Source organism: Colius striatus, chromosome 19 (genome assembly GCF_028858725.1).
Source record: "Colius striatus isolate bColStr4 chromosome 19, bColStr4.1.hap1, whole genome shotgun sequence".
Lineage (NCBI taxonomy): Eukaryota > Metazoa > Chordata > Aves > Coliiformes > Coliidae > Colius > Colius striatus.
Genome location: NC_084777.1, coordinates 974,149 through 995,586, shown reverse-complemented (window position 1 = coordinate 995,586; position 21,438 = coordinate 974,149). Strand labels below are relative to the sequence as shown.

General features: G+C 55.2%; 3 protein-coding genes across 12 annotated transcripts in view; 2 read left to right on the top strand and 1 right to left on the bottom strand.

Annotated features, from left to right (window-relative positions):
• The window catches only part of GAPVD1 (GTPase activating protein and VPS9 domains 1), a 30,046-nt gene extending 24,541 nt beyond the window's left edge, over positions 1-5,505 (top strand). For all 6 annotated transcript variants that reach the window (XM_062011282.1, XM_062011283.1, XM_062011284.1 and 3 more), the window contains 3 exons: positions 231-303; positions 1,119-1,316; positions 1,992-5,505. In XM_062011282.1, the coding sequence (XP_061867266.1) occupies positions 231-303; positions 1,119-1,316; positions 1,992-2,132 (412 nt within the window). In that variant the 3' untranslated portion in view covers positions 2,133-5,505. The remainder of the gene's footprint in view (positions 1-230; positions 304-1,118; positions 1,317-1,991) is intronic.
• A 5,190-nt stretch (positions 5,506-10,695) lies between these two features.
• On the top strand, positions 10,696-16,440 carry LOC133627311 (uncharacterized). Its single transcript, XM_062011955.1, has 7 exons — positions 10,696-10,771; positions 11,283-11,316; positions 11,707-11,819; positions 12,886-12,994; positions 13,672-13,744; positions 14,775-14,964; positions 16,175-16,440. The coding sequence occupies exons 1-7, from the start codon at positions 10,696-10,698 to the stop codon at positions 16,180-16,182; spliced, it is 603 nt and encodes a 200-aa protein (XP_061867939.1). The 3' UTR covers positions 16,183-16,440.
• A 3,614-nt stretch (positions 16,441-20,054) lies between these two features.
• Positions 20,055-21,438, bottom strand: part of MAPKAP1 (MAPK associated protein 1) — a 94,215-nt gene continuing 92,831 nt past the window's right edge. For all 5 annotated transcript variants that reach the window (XM_062011709.1, XM_062011712.1, XM_062011710.1 and 2 more), the window contains one exon: positions 20,055-20,664. In XM_062011709.1, coding sequence (XP_061867693.1) covers positions 20,539-20,664 — 126 coding nt within the window. In that variant the 3' untranslated portion in view covers positions 20,055-20,538. The remainder of the gene's footprint in view (positions 20,665-21,438) is intronic.

Here is a 21,438-nt window from a genome sequence, read left to right as displayed (position 1 = left end):
ATTTTCCGTGCTTTGGAGGTTTTTGTGGTCCAGAACACACACTGTTTGAAGGCTCTGCCAGCTGTGTGATTGTATTCATTCTGTGGCAGAGTCATCTGCATCTCCCCCTGACCCAGGCCCATCGTGGTTACAGCATTCCTGAAGATCTCTCTTGTAGTGTCAGACTTAAAGCTAGTGGGAACCCAGCACTGCCTGGCTGCTGCTAACGTCTCACTCTTGTTTTCTTTCAGAGTCCTTCATGAGCACATACAGAGGTTATCTAAAGTAGTGACTGCAAACCACAAAGCGCTTCAGATACCCGAGGTAACAACTTCTCCTTTCCTTCACTTTCCTTTGTGGGTTGAGGTGCTTGGTTTTGAGTGCGTTTGGGTTGGGGAGAGGGTTGGTTTGTTTTACACATTATTTTCTGTGACATCTGAAATATCCTGCAGGCAGAACATGCTGTATCCTTGCTTTAGCATCTTCCACTAACTGATCTTTATAAATTCACTTCTTTTCTGGTTTTGCCGCCTCTGTCCTGAGAGTAAAGTTCAAGACCTGCTACCACACTGCACTGAGATGTGGTAACTTCCTGGTAATTTGCTTCCAAAGACAAGGTTTGACTCCTTTATGCTTCTAGTGTGGTTCATATGCCATAGCTGCAGTTTACAGCTGTCAGGTAAACTTTATGGAACTTTGCAGATCTCTGACTCTGCTCAGTGCTTTCTCATGGTTAATAGGGTTACTGAAAACAGGTTTGTAGGCAGAGGAAGCCTGTCAGAGCCTGGATGTTTGCAGCCTTCATAGTTCTCAGTCCAGTACTTGAACTGTGTGACTCAAAATAGTGTGTTCATAAAGCTGCTGGTACAGAAGACAAAGACAGAGCTCTGGATGTACTGGAGGAGTGGTAAGAGGCACAGACAGGTGAAGGATGTCAGAGTGCAGCTCCTTGGAGTCTTTTATTGTAACACAGCAGGAAGCCACCTTCTTTGGGAGGGTACTGTCAGCATCTTGACTTCAAGCCTTCCATTTTGCCCAAGCCTCTCTCCTATCTGCAGGTCTCTGGTACTTCAGTTCCTCTGTGGTGCACAGCAGTAGCTTGGGCAAACCAGAACCGACAGCTGTTGTTGTTTTCCCAGGTGTATCTGCGGGAGGCACCGTGGCCGTCGGCCCAGTCTGAAATCCGCACGATAAGCGCCTACAAAACCCCCCGAGACAAAGTGCAGTGTATCCTGAGGATGTGCTCCACCATCATGAACCTGCTGAGTCTGGCAAACGAGGATTCAGTACCTGGGGCAGACGATTTTGTTCCTGTTCTGGTCTTTGTTCTCATAAAGGTGAGTTCTGCAAAGATCACAAACTCCGGCTCATTCTTGTAATAAAGAAGCAAATTTCAGGAAGAAGAAGAACGGTGTGTTTGGGTGCTGGGAGTGAGCTGGGCTCAGCCCCAGTTCTGACTCCGAGGTTTAAGTAGAAACATCAGAAATGTCGTGGCACTTATGGTTGGTGAGTCCAAGCAAACGTTGCATTTGGAGCTGAGGAAATTGGGGTGCAGACTTGTGTAGAGTAGTGAGGGCTTCTGAGATATGACCACCAGCATCTCTCACCTGTGCCTGCTTAATGCTGTCCTCTTTCAGGACCCAGATCCCCAGTAGGACTGACTTGCATTGTGTTGCTGACCCTTTTTGGTGTGTGAGGGTTTGGAGAATGGTCTGTCCTGTGTTAAATGCTAAAACAAGAGGCTTTTCCACATGTTGACATCTTTGATGACATATGAGATCTTGGCAGTGTTACCTGTCTTTCTCTTGGACTGCTACCCATCTTTCCTTGTTGGAAAAACACTCCTTTCATCAAGTCCTGGTGCCTCTGAGTGTGTGAAATGGGGTGTTCAGTACCCTACAGATGCATAGCTCTGTATTTTGAGTGCACAAAGAGAATTGTATTTCTGTTCTGGATCTTGTGTTTAGCTTTGCAAACAAGCTATGAGCATCTCTTTCTTCTTTAACCCTCAGGCAAATCCACCTTGCTTGCTGTCCACTGTTCAGTACATCAGTAGTTTCTACGCCAACTGTTTATCTGGAGAGGAATCATACTGGTGGATGCAGTTCACAGCAGCAGTTGAATTCATTAAAACTATTGATGATCGCAAGTAACTCAAACAGCACACGCACGGGCCGAGTGGTTGTGGAAGGGGAGTGCAAGAATGTACAACAGCTGCCAAAGCTGGAGAAGGGACTTTCCTTGTATAATACTGTACAGAACTGGGGCGTTTTCGAACACACCTTTACTAATCTAATTAATTTAACAGGTTTTCCTCTTCTCTGTTGGTTGCGTTTTTCTCCCCTGTAGACCCTGGCACTGCAGAAGGGACCACAGTTTTCAGGTATTTTGGATTCTCAAAACATGCAGAAAATTCTTCATGCTTTTTCCACCACCCCCTTACCTGAATTCTTACTCACTTGAATGATTCACTTCGTTTAATTTCTAATAGAAAACTAAGCCACGAAGAATCAGGGCGACCACTTATTATCCTTTCTAGCTAAATACACCTTTGATTAATAACACACCAGCCACGCTGAAGGTTTGAGGTAGCTGACATCAGTTATCACTTCTGTTCACCTCAACTGGGAATCTGAGAAGACCGTGTAAATATTCTATAACTATATTTAATGCATTGCAGTTATCTTTGGACTCATTATCCTTTGAATAAACAAGCAGGAGCCTCTCTGGCCTCTAACGGGTTGTGACACGTGCTGTGCTTTGGTAACGGAAGGACTTCCTCGAAAGGCTGAGATTAAAAAAGGTCAAACTGAGCTATTTATTAAAATGTAATTAAGATTACTGAAGTTTCTAAAACTGGAATTTATAGTAGACAGGGCTTGTTAGATAGCTGAACACTTTTTGGCTGGGGCATTAGGCTTGGATATATAGAAGAGAGGGGCTGTAAGTTACAATAGATAGGTCTAATATAAAAAAGGAGAAGTAAAGTACCTTACTGTAATATTTTTTTTGAGATATTGTGTATACTGTACAAACCCCAAACAGAGATCCTTAACAGAACCTTGGGCTGTAATATATATTTTGATTAGTGACATTAAATACATATGCCAGGGGTCTCGGTGAACGTTTTTACTAAACGTGCGTGTTGTCTGCTGTGCAGCAGGGCAAGTTTTACTGTTCATAGAAGATATTTTAAAATACAACACTGTTCTTTATGAAACATATCATGGCATCAGTTCAGGGTGTTTTATAGATTTTTTCACCCCACCTTTCCCCTAAACTGACAATTGTCAATGTAAAGATGTTTTTATGCACAACACCACGTGTGTTCTTGTGGAGCGCTCTGAGGGGTGGCTGGCGGTTGGTCCCTGTGTGTGGACACTCGCTGTTCCTGAGCCAGAGGCACAGTGGGCGTTGGACATCTTCGTGTCAGTATTACTTCTTGCTCTTCCCAGAGTGTTCTTTGCACTTCTGACAGAGGGATGTGTTCAGACTTGGTGTCTAAGTGGTAAAGAAAGCAAAATCTTTCTCCCATTCTTTCCAAAAGGCAATTAATTCTCTGTGTGTGTGTGTGCATTTTGGTTAAAACCTTGGGAAATGTTTGGTTAATTGAAACTGGAGCAGTTTCTGTCAAGTAGCAAGTGTTGATTTGTGTGTGCTGCTTGTCGAGGCATAATTAAAGAAACTTACTTTCCAGGACTCTAACAAGTAATTCAGTGTAGCATCTTGCCAAATTAATGGCAGCTGAGAGGGTGGGATGTCGCTTCTTTATTTATAGTCTTTCTCCTCTGTTAGAGACTTGGTCGTGTGGAGGAGCAACACAAAATCCTTCCGACCTGCCTTACTGTGGTAGCTCAGTCTGTAGCTCTGCAGTGTTGGAGTTATTTAGCCTTGATGAGTTTTGGTGCTGAACGTGTAACAATACTGCCAGCACAGCCCTAACCGGTCACACTCAGCAGCCAAGCACAAACATGCCCTCAAAGATACGGCCAGATGGTAGTGAAAAGCAATAGAAACTTATTTATGTTGAAGTGTCCTGTAATACCCAGCTCTTACTTGAATATCTGAGACATTAAGACTGATGTATGAAAGTTCTTGACTGATGTATGAAAGTTCTTTTAGTCCTGCTGTTGGGGTTTTAGTTGAGGGGAGTATCTGTACAGTCCTTACAGGTGGCCCAAGGACCTTGGAGGTGAGGCTCTGCGTGTTGCTTCTCCGCACAGAGTTTGATCAGCACCTCCAGGTCTTTGGGATTTGCTCTCCTTTAGGGAAGGGGCAAGAACCGTTTCCTTCACAGGTTTTGTTTTTCTGTGTAGAAATCACTTCAGAGAACTGGAGGAGTTTTTTAAATGATTAATTAGTTATTTAAAAACCAGTGGGTGTTTCAGTGAGCCCAGGTGACCTGAGAGTCTCACAGCGACATGGTCCTTTGCTGCTTTTTTCCAACCTACTCTGAAAGTCCTTTATATAGTCTTGGTAGGTGTAGTTAGAGAATTAGGCTTTCCAAACAAATACTTTCCTGTCATGTCCTCTTTTCCCCCTGCTGTCCTGTATGTTTTGTTTTCAACTGATGACATGTTTAGCAAGTGCTGTCGTTAGGTTTTGGTGTGCAATAGTAAAGGTGAGAAGACAGTGAGTGCATAAAGGACCAAAAGTAACGTAGCTGCTGCCCAAAGGGCCCAGCTCTGCACTTCACTGACTGGGGCCACTGGAGCGTGAGCGAGGTGTAGCGGGAGGCTGGGGCAGCAGAGCACAGGCCTGGCCCTGGGGGCCGTTTGGTGTGTGGGGAGGAAGGCGACGTGGCCCTGCCCCAGGGCGCTGCAGGGGAAGGGGCTTCCTCCTGGGGCAGAGGAAGGGAGAGGGTTTTCATGCCAGGAAGATTCCTTGTGACCTTTGCGGTCCTTCCCACCCTGAAGTGAGATTTGCCTTTAAAGCTGTTGGGCTGCTCTGAGGAGCGCTGGGACGTGTGTGGCCTGCCAAGTGTTTGAGTTTAAAAGTTTTTGTTTTGAAGTACCAAACGCTGAATGTAACTGCCATAAATACCAGGAAAAAAGCCACAGTGACCCTGTTCCCCGGAGGGGCGTTTCTGGCCAGCACAGGGCTGGTTTGTGGGCATTCCACTGAGCCAGGTTCTGGCAGGGTGAGGCTGGCGGGGCTGTGGGGCTGCGACGGGGGCTGCAGCGAGGCCTCGGGCACAGGGGCCCTGCAGGGCCACGCTGCACCAGCACCCGGCAGCACCGGGGACAGGGATGGGAGGAGTAACTGGGTAACAGCTGGTGACTTGGTTGAGCCTGTACTACTTGAGAATTAATCTCTGCTGAGTTAGTAGTGTGTGTTCTGTACCTTTTAATTGTGCTTTACCTCTGTTTAAAAGCTTTGTACTGCCTCTCCTCCTGGAAACTGGTAAAGCCTTTATAAATCTAAATTAATGAGCTTGCACAATCTTGTGTACAGGAACCCACCTTGTCTCTAACGTGACTAGTAATGTATTATTCTGTAAAAACTGATTAAAAGGAGAGCAGTTTAGCCGCCTGCGTTTGGTGTTTGCGCCGTGCTCTGGCGCACTCGGCGCTTGTGCTGGAGGTGGCAGGGCTGGAGGTGGAGGGCTGAAGGTGGCGGGGCTGGAGGTGGCATTGCACATAGGACCAGCTCTCCTGCTGTCCCAGCCTCTGTCCCAGCCTCAGCCCCGCTGGCTGCCCCTGTCCCGCTGCCTCCCTCCCTGCCCTGTGGCGCGGCCGCAGCGCGGTGCTGCCATCAGCTCGGTCCCTGCAGTGTTATTGACCTTGATTCTCTCTCATTTGCATCCAGCATTTTTCATCCTCTGGAATATGGTGTTTGGGGACCTTTCCATCATTAAGTGGATTTACAGCAATTTCCTTATGTGTTTTCTCCAAGGGATTCTGTTATGAGAGGCACATTAAATCTCCATTAATACCTCATTATCCGACTGATAAGATTACCATGATAATGAGGCAGAATTCTAATTGTTTCACTTCTTATTGTGCCTTTCATTAAATCATATACCTGGAAGTTGCCGTTGGAGATGGGAGCTCCAGCCTGCAGACCGTGGGAGGTGAAGCCATCCCTGCGCACCCCTCTCTCCATGGTGCTTGAGGGATGTGGAGCACACCCGCCCTCCCTCCTGGGCTCCTGTTCCTGCCTCAGCCTCCGGGGCCATACTGCAGCAAGGGCTTCCAGGGGCCCCGGGGCCTTCGTTAACCTGTGCTGGGGAGTGTGGTTTTGGGGGGAGCGTGTCTCACACAGCCCGTGCTGTCATTTTACACAGCCACTTGCTCCTGAGGGCGTTTAAGCGCAGGGGCGTGCAGCCTCCTTTGAGCTGTTACAGCCCATCAGGTCAATGATCCATGAACTAAAAAGTCTCTAAGCAGGAGCAATTATTGTCTATCATGTGTCAAAGGCGCCCGTATTGACCCCGATGGATGGGGCCATTATGGCCTGTTGAGTCAACGATCCATGAACAGGGAGTCCCTGGGAGCAGAGGTCTCCCCCACCACCCCGGCACCCTCACGGCTGTCCTGTCCCGTCTGTCGCGTCGTCCCTGGCCCCACCAGCACGCTCACGTCTGTCACTGCAGGGCTGAGGGAGGCGCAGGGTGCCGGGGCAGGGATGGATCTGGGCAGAGGTGAGCAGTGTGGGGGCCGTGGCATCCTGCCCTTGTAACCTGGGGTGCCCTGGGCAGCCCGGCCCCAGGCTGTGCCCCACGGGTCCGCAGGGGCTGTTCTGCCTCCTGCCCGGCCCCCTGGCTCCCGCTGCCCTGTGCCCAGCACGGCCTGAGCTCTGGGACGCTGGTGAGAACCTCAGCTGTGTCCCGACAGGAGCCCACAGCCAGCCTCACCGGGAGAGGCCGCGAGGGCCCCGCTTGACTCCGGCTCTGGCTCCCGCTGAGGGGTGAAGCTGTCCTGGGGAGCGGAGCCCGGCACGGCTGGCACCTCACCCCACGGGGCACCCGGACAAGCCTGGAGGGAGCGGCTGGTCTGGGCACAGCAGCAGCATCAGGTGAGCAGGGGCTGGGGCCGGGCAGCCGTGTGCTGGTGGGGAGATGAGGCTGGTGCCTGGGCTCCTCCCGTCCAGCTCTGCGGCACAGGCCGCCGTTACCGTGTGCTGGCGGCCCCGGCGAGGCTCCTCCCGCGCCGGAGAGGCGCCGTCGCCATAGTAACTGGCACAAGCGAGGGCAGGAGGCGCCGGGGACAAGGGCGGCGCACAAAGGGAGCAGCGGGCAGCCCAGCAGCCCTTGGGCACGCGGTGCCCCTCGGCGCCCGACTGGCGGTGACCCTGTCCCTGCCGTGGCTGTGGGAAGGGGTGGCTTCGGCAGCCCGCAGAGCCGCCGTGGGGCAGCGGGTGCCCCGGCCCGCCCGGTGCTGGCCACGGCCGCCGAGCCGCGGCACCGGCAGCGCCGCTGGGCTGGGGTTAAGCAACATTCATTCATGTTTCCAAGTGTAAATTGAGCGTTTGTTTAATTATGTGTAAGCAGCAATACATTCTGGCCATTATCTAAATCACTATTTTATTTCCTGGATGTGGTTTCATAATGCTGGGTTTGTGCTCCAGCCTCTGCATCATTAACAGAGAAGAGTTAATGAATATAAGAGCGTAAAGGCTAATTACACTTTAATTTACAATCATGGGCTCATTTTGGGACCACGTGAAATCTGTTTTGAAAACAATAAAAACCCCCCACCTGAAGCCCCAGGAAAGCGTGGGGATCAGCAGGAGCTGTGCAGCGAGGGGCTGGGGCTGGGGGCCGGCTGGGGAGCAGCAGGAGCTGTGCAGCGAGGGGCTGGGGCTGGGGCTGGGGGCCAGGGAGCGCAGGGGGAGCAGCAGGAGCTGTGCAGCGAGGGGCTGGGGCTGGGGCTGGGGCTGGGGGCCAGGGAGTGCAGGGGGAGCAGCAGGAGCTGTGCAGCGAGGGGCTGGGGCTGGGGGCTGGGGAGCGCAGGGGGAGCAGCAGGAGCTGTGCAGCGAGGTGCTGGGGCTGGGGGCCAGCTGGGGAGCAGCAGGAGCTGTGCAGCGAGGGGCTGGGGCTGGGGAGCGCAGGGGGAGCAGCAGGAGCTGTGCAGCGAGGGGCTGGGGCTGGGGAGCACAGGGGGAGCAGCAGGAGCTGTGCAGCGAGGGGCTGGGGCCGGGGAGCGCAGGGGGAGCAGCAGGAGCTGTGCAGCGAGGGGCTGGGGCTGGGGAGCACAGGGGGAGCAGCAGGAGCTGTGCAGCGAGGGGCTGGGGCCGGGGAGTGCAGGGGGAGCAGCAGGAGCTGTGCAGCGAGGGGCTGGGGCTGGGGGCCAGGGAGTGCAGGGGGAGCAGCAGGAGCTGTGCAGCGAGGGGCTGGGGCTGGGGGCCGGCGGGCGCGGGGGAGCGCAGGGGGTCCCGCGGGGAACGGCCCGGCGGGCGCTGGGACCCCCACGGCTGCTGCAGCGCTGGCGCTGGGGGATGTAAACTGCAGCCTGAGCAGAGAGCACAGTTCACCTGAAGGAGACAAAGATTTATTGGGCTGCAGATGTTGAAAGCAAAATTCAGCAAGAGTGCTGACTCGAGCACTTTGCCATATTTACAGTTACTGGGAGCTAATGGCCAGCGTTCCAGCCAGCAGCCCCCGGCGCTGGGACCTGGGGCTTTACGGGGGCAGGATCTGAAGCTTGTGGCAGGAGATGTGATGGTGAGTGGTTTCAGACTGTTTCTGCTGTGCTGTCTGTGGAAGGATGGCTCAGAGCAGCAGGGATTTGATAACCTTGGGCGCTGGGTTTAGTGTCGTGGCAGCTCCCTGTGGGCTGTGATGGGGCAGGTCTGTCCCTCGCTGCTGGCAGGCACCATGGCAGAGACCACAGCTCTGCCCATGATGCTCTCTAAGGCTCTGGGGACTCATCCTCAGCTGGTGCACAGCCCCTGCAGGTGCTTGGCACCAGGAGCCATAGTGACAGCACCCACTGCAGGGTGCTGAGCTCCTCGAGGTGCAGGGGCTGTTGGCTGGGCCGTCCTCCCTTGAGAGCCAGGCCAGAGCCCAGCAAAAGCTGCTCAGGGCCAGGAAACATGGCAGCATATTGTGCTTCAGCCTGAGTAGAGCTGTTGGTCAGTGCTACTTTCCCTGGGCAAATTTGGAGCAGAGAGCCTCCAGCCATCCTCTTGCCTTGGCACTGCCCTGGTGCTACCTGCACTGGCAGCCGGTGTTGGGCTGGGTGCCAGCACTGTCACGGCTGGGGCAGGATCTGTTCTCACTGGTCTGGGATTGCCCTCCTAGCTCTGGCCTTGAGTTTTGGATGGGATTTTGGGGCTGAGGTGTTGGCTGGGCACTGCCAGTGTGGTGGGAGAGCAGGTCCCAGGGAAACAAGACTGGAGCACATGGCTAGTGTACTGATGAGTGCTTGTGTGCAGACGTGTGCTTCTGTGCTTTGCAATGGGCAAATATCTGTTGTATTTATTGTTCTGATTCCCTCAAAAATGAAATAAGCTGTGTACTGACTGCAGGAGGGAGCAGTGGCCTCGGAGCGAGCCTCATTCTCTCTGCTGGGCTGACTGCCTGCAGCCGGCACAGGAAATAAATCTCACCGAGAAAACCACTTTGCTCACACAATTTCAATCCAACAGGGCACAGTGGCATCACTCACTTCTTGTTTTATTTAGCTGATAATCGTTTATTGGGCCAGGGGAGCCCAGGGGGAGCGTGGTGCCTTTCCTGGGCAGCCGTGGGGCTGCCTGTGCTGTGCCAGCTCTCGTGGGGAACGATGCCCAGTGGTGAGTCCTCTGCGGGGACTCAGCTGGGGCAGTGCTGGGGCCGTGCTCCAGGAGGGTCCCCTGAGCTGCTGCCATGCAGAAGCACCAAAGGCCCCGTGGTTCTGCTTCCCCTGCCCCCAGCTGAGGACAGGATGTGTCCTTCTCTCGCCAGGTGTCTCTGAAGGTGGCCCAGGGCCATCTGCTCAGCGGGATTTACAGGAGTCAGCACTTGCAGCGGCTCCAGGGGCTCTGCAAATGGCTCCTCTGCTGATGGATGAGCTGAGCCCAGGACAGGAGAGGCTCCTGCACCAGCGTGCACCATCCCAGGCACCCAGTCATCCTTGCTGGGGCTGTGCCATTGCCCTGGGTCTGCATGGGGCCCATGTGCCCAGCAGTGTGGGTGCATCTGCCCTGCTGCAGGCACCTCGCCTTCCCCTGCTGCTGCCAGGGCTGATGCAGGGCTGTGCCACAGCCAAAGCCCTGCACAGCCCCCAGATAGGTTTGTCAGGCGCCTCGTCAGCAAGGCTGTGTCACTAATGAACACATCCAGCTGCTAATTGGAAGCGTTCATACCTGGGGATTAGCGTGGGCTGGACCAGCCTCACAAAGGGCTAAAGGCAGCAGCGGGGATGTGAGGCCATTTATGTGGGGCATCAGCTCAGCCCCTGCAGCTCCCCTCTGTCAGGGTTCCCACCTCCCCACTCATCCTTGTCATCCCCAGTCTTACTGGCTCGGTTTTGTATTTATTTCCAGACTGTGGATGAAAGTGTTGAACGTCATCATTCGAGGATGATTCCCCATTGACAGCTACTTTTTGAGACCTGTCAGTCAGCCAGTTCTTAATCCTTTCCACGTGTGCTCTATTGATATTATACACAGCTAATTTCTTAATCAAAACGTCACGTACCGTTAACTCAAACGCCTAACGGCAGCCTGAGTGTGCCACGGCTTCTCAGGTGCTTGTAGTAGTTAAACTTTGAAATGCAAAGGATGAAACCAATGGTTGTGGAAGCGCTGCTGTCCATGGAGCACTGCCACGGCCCCAGTGCGGCCGCTTTGGCTGCTGCACCGCACGGTGAGCGCTGTGGGCACGGGCGCAGGGCTGGACACCAGCGCTGGCTGCGGCGTGGGGCTGTGGCCCAAGAGCCGGGCTCAGGACACTTCATGGTTAAAGCCTTGGTGGGGAAATGGGAATTTTCCTCCTGTGCTGGATGCAGCCTCTGACCTGAAAACCACAGCCCCGTCCTCCCCGGCTGCGGCGCGTGCAAATGCGATATGACAGCCCCAGACACACCAATATGGTTACCAGCTGTCCGGCCGCCACTGGGCCCTACTGGTTGGGAAGGCGATGCCCCAGTCACAGATGCATTTCGGAGGGAGGCGGGAGGGCTGGGGCAGGGCCTGGCACAGGCACTACGTGCAGTCAGGCACACGCTGCCGGGCGCTGGCACCGACAAGCCCACCGGCTCCCCGTGGCATTGCCAGGCACGGTCTGCCTGATGCAGGGGGCTACCCCGTGGCACTGCAGCTCGCCCACAGCCCTGCCCAGAGCCTGGTGAGCTGTGGGTGCAGCTCTCTCTCTCCAGCCCCCTACCCAGACACCCTCCGGCTGCCGCCCCGGTGGGATCCTGCGCAGGCCTGTCCTGTGCCAGGCGGCTTCGCCCGCTCCCTCCCCTCCAACCCAGCAACCCTTTGTAAACCTACACCAACCAGGCTGCACAGCTATAGACACAGGAACACGCGCTGCAACTCGTCTCTGTCGATCAATGCGTTGTATCAGCCCATAAAACTGATTAAAAAGCAGAGTGGCTCATCTCAGCAGGTTCCACACCTCAGCCCCGTGAGCTCCACACTGCAGTGAAGGATCGCCAGCGCAGACGGGAGCCGCGCGCTGAGCACTGCTCTACTTGGTAATTAATGGTTGGAGCGTGGCTGCAGAGGGCACCGAGGAGGGGGCGGCTGCTGATTAGCCATGTATTATCTCCAGAACGCCAAAGAGTGACGTGGAAGGCGAGTTTGTGTGTCTGGCGCTGCCCACCCGCTGCCCACTCGTCCGGATGCTGAGCACCAGAGCGACCCATCGCCGCGCGCGAGGCTCAGACAGTCGCTTGGCCATCGCACAGGTGAGTGTCTGTGGGCACAGCCAAAGGCAACCCTGTGGTTAGTGGGAGCTGGGAGCCGCTGTATTTCCTGCCAAACCTCACCCAAGCCACGCGCTGCCCCTGCTCCCCGAGGGCTCCCACTCTCCCTAGTTCAGCTTCATTTCCCCCTCCCACCCTTCCCCGGGCGTTTCGGTGTTCCTGTTGTCCGTGGGGAAGCTGCAATGAACAGATGTCTCTGCCCCAGCTCTGGACACAGGGATGTTGGTCCCTCAGGCTACACGGTGACCTGGTTGCTGATGCCAGATGCTTGGAGAGGCCATGGCTGGCTGATGCCTTGGCAGCTCTGCCCGCTGCCGACAACGGGCTGAGACCCCCCTGGACAGAGCAAACTCCCCTTCCAGGGGTCTCGGCCCCTCTTGGGCTGCAGTGGTTTGTCCTCTGCTCATCCCTGGACTATCCTCACATAATTTTATCACCCAGAGTAGATAAAAAGCAGAAAATTCTTCAGGAGTAAAGAAACAACCCCCAAAACAACCCCAAAGTCCCATTAAAAACCAACAGCCATCAGGGAGCAGCTGGGCTTTACTGCAGCCCCTCAGCCTGCGCCTCGGGGATCTCCTCCAGGGGATTTAACTTGTATTGACTAATAACCAAGCTTTGCAGAGAGAAAAGCACCAAGGGGAGGTGTAGCAGCCTGGGGGAGGTGTCGGCCCCTGCCCCCTCCTTTGGGTGTTTGTTTTCCATTGCAGGGTTAAGTAAGGGCAAGAGTTTGATCTCCCCACAGCAGGAGAGCAGTGAGAGGCACCAAAGGGGGATGCAAACGGCCCCAGCTTTGTGTGCACAGGCCACTGCAGAGCCTTCTGGGGATTCATGGAGTACAAGGGGATTGTTGTTAACCCCAAGTGCTCAGAACTGTCATGCCATGAGCAGGAAGGTCCCTGATGGCGTGGGCACAAGGGGAGACAGGTACATGTTGTCCCTAGATGGTCACCTTGCCCGGGACCCCTGGCCCCGGGGGGGCTACTGGCCGTGGCTGCTGTCCCACAGCTGCCCCCCGACCCTGCTGAGGCCTTTTCATCCCACACAGAGCTCGATCTCGTTACACAGCCGAGCGCTGGAGAGAGAAGTGGTTGTGAAAAGGACAAGGAATCCTCAGCCGAAGTTCACACGGGAACGCTGCGTGGGAAACGCCACCGGTGGGTCCCCGCCCGGCTCCTGGGCCCTGTCCCACGTCTGTGTCGGTGTCACCTGTCCCGTGTCCGTGTCCCTCTGCCCTGTCCTGTGTCCATGTTGGTGTCTCCTGTCCCGTGTCCATGTCCCTGTGCCTTGTCCCGTGTCCCTGTCCCGTGTCCGTGTCGGTGTCGCCTGTCCCTGTGCCCTGTCCCGTGTCGGTGTCGGTGTCCCGCGGGCGGAGCCGGGGCAGTGTCGGGCGGCGGCCACGAGATGGCGCCGTAAGAGTGGGAACGGCGCGCAGACAAAGGCCCCGCAGCGCGCGGCGGCCCCGGCCCCGGAGCCCGGCCCCTGCGAGCCTCGGCCCCGCCGCGGCCCCGGCCCTCGGCCCTCGCGGGGGCCCCGGGGGCTGCAGGGCTCCCCGTGTCCCGCCGCCGTGCTCAGCCGCGGGAGGTCCCGCTGTCGCCGGGCAGAGGGTCGCGGTGCCCCTGGCGAGGTCGCAGCGGTGCAGAGCCGGAGCGGCGCGGGCGGCGGGGCGGGGCGGCCCGCGGACACCCGGCGCGGCGCTCCCCGGCACCCAGCGTGTGGCACCTCGTCACACGGCAGTCACAGCTCGGGAGGTGGCGGGGCTGATGGTTCGTGTCACAGCGCCACGTGTCACAGGGACGCGCGGGTTTGTTTAAACGTTTCACTGCATGTGCAGGGCACGCGGGACGCTGCGGGGACGGCGCCTGCGAGAGGCGGAGACACAAACCCACGGAGCCCCTTCGTGCCAGGTACCATGTCAGGTGTCTTGTCTACCCCTCCTTTGGGGGGTACCACGCTTGAGACGCAGCTCAGACTCAGTGCTGGGGTGCGGGGCTCCCGCAGCAGCCTCGGCGGCCCCTGCTGGGCTGCAGCCTGCCAGGCTCCTCCCGGGCACAAGGCTGCGGAGCAGGAGGTGCCCATCCTGCTAATTAGAGTGTGCTGAGGAGGAGCTCGCTCAGCTCTGTCTGGCTTGACATTAAGACCTGAATTTGCTGTAAAACCAAATGGATACGCACACCCACATCTATAAGGCTTTTAGTTCAGCAACAAGTGAATCCATCAAAGCCCAGCACCTAATTTAATAGCAATAATGAAAGGTGTGCGTCACTATTAATTTAAGCACTCCAACATTAGCCTTGCACTTAGAAACCAGCAAGGCAAAGCTATTTACAAATGAATGTACCAGGGCAATAAATTGAAAGTACTGGTTTGACCTGTGGTGGCTGCTTTCTTCATTTATACATAGATATATTTCTATAGATGCATTTATTCCCATCTCTTTAGCAAGGCCTCCCTAATTAAGTTGAAGCGGCAGTGAACATGTGGCAGTAAGTGTGGAAAGAAGCTGCTAAAAACGTATTTAATTCATTATAAATAATCTTTGATACCATAAGGTTGGATAAAGGTTTGCAGTATCAGAGCAGGCCGCTGAGGGAGGCCAAGGAGATCGGCTGCATGCAGCAGGAGCATTTGCATCAGGCAGTTTAACCTCCCCGCACGGGGTAGGAGGAGCGGGGCTGGCGTGGGAGCGGCGCTTGCACGGGGGCTGTGGGGCGCTGGCGCCTGCACCGGCTCCAGGAGCGGCGAGCAGCAGGCAGGGTGAGGGGCTGTGGGCACTGGGCTTCTGGCTCCGTGTCGCTGCGTGCTGCGTGTGCCCCCAGGATGATAATGTATGTTAAGAGGAAGGTGTATGTCACCCACATTAAAGGAGTTTAATGTGCTCGGAGTCACATTATTGTACCCTTGTAGAATACATTATCTGTCATGCTGCCTTTACAGGCTGTCACCTCGCAGAAAGGCTACAGTGTTCCTGGAAACCATTATCAGCCTCTAATGATATTATCAAAATTGGAGCGTGCTGTGGTGGGGCCGGGAGGAGGCAGCTCCACGGCCGCCGCTGCCCTGCCCGGGGAGCCTCGGCGGGACGGCGGCTGCGGCCCCACCGACCCTCCTCTGGAGCCAAAGGCAGGTGTGTGCGCATGGTGAGGGTGTGGGGGCACCAGTGCAGCCTGGCCGTGGTGCTGGGGGGCTGCGGGGCAGGGGCGCTGCGGTGGCCACCCCACCGTGAGGTGCAGCCTTGGGGGCTGAAGCTGGGGCCGGGGCCCTGGGGGCTGCCTGCCCTGTCCCCGTGCCCGGGCTGCCCGGGCTGCCCTCGCGGCCACGCTGGTGCCCGTGAGCAGGCTGTGCACGGTCAGCAGGACACGGCTGGGAGCCCGGCGGGGATGTGTCAGTCCGTGAGTGTTGCTCTCTGTGGGCGCTGCTCTCTGCGACTGTTGCTGTCTGTGAGTGTTGCTCTTCCCTCTCCCTGTCAGGTGAAATTAAAAAGGAAGGAGCCTTTTTTTGGAGTGTAATCTTCCGCCTGCGACAAGGAGCCACGTAAACTGATAAATTGCAGATTAAACGAGTGCCACACTCCACTTCAGTCCCTGGCTGTTAATTCCCCTGTTGTGCAATTCCCCGCTCTCAGGGCCTGTCAATTCCAGCTAATCGCAGGAGGCACTAAAACACTCTGCCCTGACAGCCCCAGATCAAGAACCCCCTGACTCCTAGCTCAGGTGGATTGCATGCATCACTTATGCACAAATCAGCAATATGCCAGCAGGGAGGAATTATGTCCGATGACAGCCCAGACATGAGGTACATATTGCAGAGCCGCCGAGCCCCAGCCGCCGTGACAGATTGCGGTGGGGGCTGCGCTGGTGCGGGAGCGGCTGCCGGCGGCACCGGCCTGGCGCACGGCACTTGTGCCGCAGAGCCAGCGGCATCTCGCCTGTGCCGCTGCGGGCCGGGCCGGCACCGGGGCCTGTCCCCATCCCCGTCCCCTGCAGAGCCCCCGCCCGGGGCTGCCTGAGGCGGCCGGTGCTGGGGCAAAGGAGTTCTGTCTGCTCAGGGCGTTGTGGGCCAGGGCGCGCAGGGCTGGGAAGGGCACCTTGGGCACATGGCGTGTGTCACTGGGGAGGGGGCATGGTGAGATGGACCCACCCCGCAGTGGGGGACGCCCCCACTCAGCCCCAGCTCCATTTTAACATTTAACTTGCCTTAATCTGTGATCTTGAAAAGCTTAAATTAATGACAGCCTTGCAGTTGCTCATTAATAATTGCTTCATTACTGTATGCAGTCGCATTCTCCTGACAATAATGGTGTTTGCTGGTGTATTTCTAATTATCTGGCATTTCAGTTCCCTAATAGAGCCCCAGCACTCCCCAACGTGGAGCCTTCCTCTGCAGCAGGAGTGAGCCCGGCCTCCCTGCAGCACGTGTGTGTGGGTCAGCGGCTCTGGGAGGAGAGCGCAGCACACGGCACCGCACCAGCGGGCCACCGGGACCCCCACGCCGGGGCTCAGCTCAGCCCCTTCCCCTCGGCACACACCTGATGCTGGCGCAAGAGTCACCTGCGAGCCCTGCTGGAGCCGGGGCCGGCCGGGAGCTCCAGGGCACGGCACAGGCACCGTGCCCACGGCGAGGTGTGTGGTGTGGTTGTGCCATAGCCGTGGCCACAGCCAGGGCGGCCCCGGCACTGCCTGGCTGGCGCTTTTCAGCCTGGGCGAGCAGAGCCGAGCTGAAGGTGCCAGAAGCCTCTGCCGCTTGGGGCTGTGGGTGCTGCCCCTGCCCCACGCCTGCCCCTGCCCCACGCCTGCCCCACGCCTGCCCCTGCCCCACGCCTGCCCCTGCCCCACGCCCGCCCCTGCCCCACGCCTGCCCCACGCCTGCCCCTGCCCCACGCCTGCCCCACGCCCGCCCCTGCCCCACGCCTGCCCTGGCCTCATTTGGAGTTAAAAATCTATTGTGACTTGTCAGAAAGATGAATAAATGAGCACATTATTTTTTCATTGTGGAGCTCAGCATCTGTTTGTCTAATCAAGAAGGAGACCTGGGAAAGCCAACCAGGGCTGACGCACACGTTTTATTTAACTTTTCCTCTGTCAAAGGAGTTTAAACGTGTAATGAACAGGCCATGGTGATTTGAAATATAATCCCATTACTCTGATGAGATTACCAAGGCTGTGAGAGTTCACAAATCATGCTTAGGGTTTTCAGAGGGAACAACACCCTGTTGAGGTTTGTTGGGGGTTTTTTTTTGCATTTAAGCAGAGGTGTGTGAGGAGAATAAAACATGACAGGGCTTAACTCTTGGTGTGCCAGGGCTGTGCCTCTGCCGCCCAGGCGGCCCCGGGCGCGGCCTCAGTGCTGGCAGCAGCGCCTGGACGGGGCCATTGCTGTGCCCGTCGTGCCCACACATCCCTGTCCTCGCCTCCGTCCTTGTCCCAGCGGCGCGCTGGGGAGGCTGCGCTGGGATGTGATTTAAGGGGCATTAATTTCAGCAGCAGCAGCAGCACCCAATACCACAGGCCGCCACTGCAGCGCATTTCATCGAATTCATGGGCCCATTACAAACATGTCTCCATAAATAACCCCCCCCATTCATCTCAGGGCTGCACCCAGGCCTGTGGTGGTTCTTGCCTGCTTGACCCAGTGTGGGTGGGTGCAGCCAGTGCTCCTGCCATGGCTGCCTGAGGGGCAGCTGCAAAAGCCCCCGGGATGCACCAGGCTCCTGCCAGGCTAAACCCAAAGGAGCCTCTGGCTCGGATTGCTCCTGTGGGAGCTCACAGCAAGCCCCTGCAGAGCCCTGGGGAGCTCGGGCCAGGCTGGGTACCCCAGTGAGCTTGCCATGGATGCCACCATGTGCCCTTGTGCCCCAGGTGTCCTCTGCTAAAAGGTCACTCTTGTTTGCCGTTGCTCTGATGAACCAGGGAGGTGGTGGGGACTCGTCAGTGCAGGCAGGACTTGCTGCAGCTGCAGTGGCCTTGGCCTTCCCCACCTGCCCACTCGCTCCCGGGCAGCCAACGCTGCTCATCAGCGGTTTTGTTCTTTCACCAACCTCCCAAGTGCTCTGTCACAGAGCACAGTGAACACCCTCAGAGCACAATGAACAGCCTCAAGGGATCTCACCACGAAGGTCAGCCATCTCTCCTGGTGGATTCTGGACCATCTGAGCAGAACCTTCTGTGCAAAGCCAGGCCAGGTGGGCAGTGAGTGGCTGTTTGTGAGCAGCTCTGGCTGCTGCAGGTGCCAGGGCTGATCCCACTCCCAGGTACAAGTGCCCCGGGGGTCCCAGTGCTGTGAGAGGAAGGAGCTGTGTGTTTGTACTCACTGTGTGCTCCCAGGCTCACCGGGCTGTGCCTGTGATTCTTTGCTCTGCTCCACGTGGTACAATCGACTGTAAACCTTCAGGTGCTCCTGCAAGGCAGGATCCCCTCCAACTGCAGGAGCAAGAGAGAGCCCAGAACCCCTCTGCTGCCTCCCCCAGCCACGATGCAGGGCCGTGAGACGCCGGCCCCACTGCAGGAGCTGGCAGCCGCCCTCTCCTGCTGAAGCCCAGTAACAAGGTATGGAAGGAACAGCTTGCTTTTCTGACCCAGTTGAATGCCCATCTGAATCAATTAAATCTACAACTACCAGGGAAAGACCAGCCCATGATGGATTTGTGTTCAGCTGCACACAGATTGCAACCATGAGCTCTGATTTAACTCTTTCAGCAAACACTAAGGAGTAGACGTGTCTGTTCTGAGGAGAGGCTGCTCAGCTCTCCAGAAGCCGGATGTTTCCAGCATTTAGGGGAGGTTTCCTCCATCCCATATTCCACTGGATCTGATCTTTCAAAGCAAATTTGCTTCTTAACCGTGAATCAAAACAACTTTTGGAGCAAACAACTCCCTTCTGGGCTCCTCCCGTGCCTGCTCCCCAGTGAGCCCAGCAGCAGTTCCCTCCCAGCACACGCTGCCTGTCCCAGCCCTGAGGGGAGACCACGAGAAATAATACAAGTGGAAGGTGATATATGAGATAATGTAAAGGCCCCACAGACACTACCTCAGTTTGGAGAGCAGAGATCTTTCTTGTTGCATCCATCTTTGGGCTTCACCGAAAGCAAAACACTGCACACAGCGATACCTGCTCACAAGAAATAAATGCAGGTGAGTGGCAGCTGCACCACAGCCATGGAAACAAGCAGGAAACTTCTGGAGCTTCCAGTACCAGTGGAGGCAACTTTTGACTTCAGTTAAAAAGAATCGAAACTAAGTGGCAAAAGAACATTCACGTAATAACTTTAATGTTCAACAGGTCACAAAGTCGGTCAAAGGAGGCATTTACATTGCATTATTGGAAGGGTCTTTGCCCATTTGCATCTGTGCTGCATTTGCACATATAAAATACTAAAAATGCAATATCATACTATAAAATACTGTTTCTTTTGTCTTGCAGATACCATGGAAGACTGTACAGTGAGGATGGGCCCTTGGGGGCAGCAGGAGCCCCCTCCCGAGGCCGCACCGACCCCGGCGCCCGAGGGCCAAACCTTCAGAGCCCGAGAACTGAAACGCGACAGGGACGTGACGAACAGACTGCTCTGCCTTAGTGTTTCCTCCTACAGAACGTGTTAAGGCTCAGGAAGTTTTCTGTGTACAAAGCAAGGCAGGGCAGGGTCAGAGGCGCTGCGGATCCCAGCAGCAGCACAGACAGCTCCGGCTTCGACCATGTGGAGAGACTCACGAAAGACACCTCTGGTGAACTGAACCAAAAACGCAGCTCTGGTTCCCAGTAACCCCATTCACGTGTTCCCTGATGTGTTGAGGATGGACAAGGCCAAGATAGTTACAAATCCCAGTACAAAAGAGGTCTTAATTTTTAAGGACTAACACTATGAGAGGTGAAGGCATTTCCCAGGCCCCAGGTGCAGGCTGAGGGCAGCCCCCAGGGCAGCGGCAGGATGGACACTTACCATTCACCTGCCCAGACGCTGCCTTCGCTTCCAGAACACCGACTACAGCGAGTGACTTCCAAGAGACGTGTGTGCAAAGCTGAGAAGCACAATTAAATACAAATATTTTTGAACAAAACAAACCCCAGCAGACTCGACTGTCTCAGCGTCTCCTCACCAATCAGCTCCCCTGCAACGGCTGCTGTTCCCTGGCTCACGGTTGCCTCCTGCACTTCAGCAACAGAAGTGAAGCCATCTGGGACTACAGCCTCCCCCCAAAAGAACTGTGCATCATATGGACCTTGAAAAAGATTACATCTGTTTATTAATAGTAAAAATGGATACATTTGTCCTACATTTTGCTTTTAGAAATTTGATCATGTCACAAGCAATACCTGTGTGTACGTGGGTGTATTACAGATGTATATAATTTATTCTAACCAGGCTGTGAAATAATACGTAATCACATCTCTTCTTGTGATTGTACATAATACAGTAATTAAATGATGCCAGTCTACGTCATTCTCTTAATTCTAATCAAAGGAACCTGAAGCGTAACAGTCTTCTTTCCGGCTGATATGGCTCTTTGTTTTTGTCACAGGGGAGACTTCCCATCCCCGCCGAGGGACGATGCTCCAGCCGTGAGAGACGGGATCGTTCCGATTCCTCCCCCCGCCCCTGCCCGTTGGCAGCGGGAGCACCGCAGTCCTGGCTCCCTCCTGGCTCGGGCCGTGGGGAGCGCCCCCTGCTCCCGTGGGGCACACAGGCTCTGCTCCAGGCTGGGCCTTACTGCTGTCCTGATTTCTTCTCCTTCTGGAAGCTAAAGCTTGTTCTCCTGCTCAGTTTTCTTTGTTTCTGAGCAAAATAATCTGCTCTGGCTGTGCTTGCTCGCGACTCTAGAATATAGTTAACCTGCAAGACACGAAACGGCATTGAATTGTGCTGGTGGGACAGCCCCGGCAGGGCAGGGACCCCCCATCTGGTCAGCAAAGGGGGCAGAGCCAGCCCCTGCTCTGGGAGAGCTGTGCCCTGTGCCCAGCCACCCCTTGCCCTCATCCCCTCCTCCTCATCCGAACCTCTGCCTGGGTTGTGGAGACCCACGGTGCTGGTCTGACACAGCAATGGGCTTCCAAGAAAGACTTCATCAGCTTCAATGAAAATCCCTCTTTCATTATGGTGTTTGCATACTCAGCTGATCTCTGAGTGTCCCTGTGTTTTGGCACATTTTACTTGATGAAAGCATTTTTAAATGATATTTAACAAGGCTGCTATTCCCTAAATTTATTATCTCCAGTGCTTTGTGATAATCACATAGATAATTTTAATGGAAGGTTAATGCAAGAATCAAAAAGATAAAAATGCCCTTTGGTCTGCCATTAGCTGGTTAATATGCTGTGGCTTAAAACTTGCACAATTTTATGCACTGCAGAGTGTTTCACTTTCATTGCATATTACAGCTTAAGGCATAAAAATATAGGGAATTTTCATGGTCAATAAAGCCTTGGTCTTTCTCACTTGATCATGTAAAAAGCCTAATTTGAAAAGTCTGACTTCCCTGTCTCCTCATGCTGATGGAACTGAAAACAAACTGGTGACTTACACTTGAAACCAGCAAACGTTCTGTACAAACCATCCGCAACCTGAGACAAAAAGGACTGTTGAATACTATTTCCCTCTTGCATACTC

Excerpts from the sequence above, each read along its gene's own strand:
- LOC133627311 (XM_062011955.1), top strand. The coding sequence starts at position 10,696 with ATGGTTGTGGAAGCGCTGCTGTCCATGGAGCACTGCCACGGCCCCAGT. Across the intron at positions 11,317-11,706 it reads ACCCTCCGGCTGCCGCCCCG|GCGAGTTTGTGTGTCTGGCG; the intron begins GTGGGATCCTGC and ends GTGACGTGGAAG. Across the intron at positions 12,995-13,671 it reads CTGCGTGGGAAACGCCACCG|GGCACGCGGGACGCTGCGGG; the intron begins GTGGGTCCCCGC and ends CTGCATGTGCAG.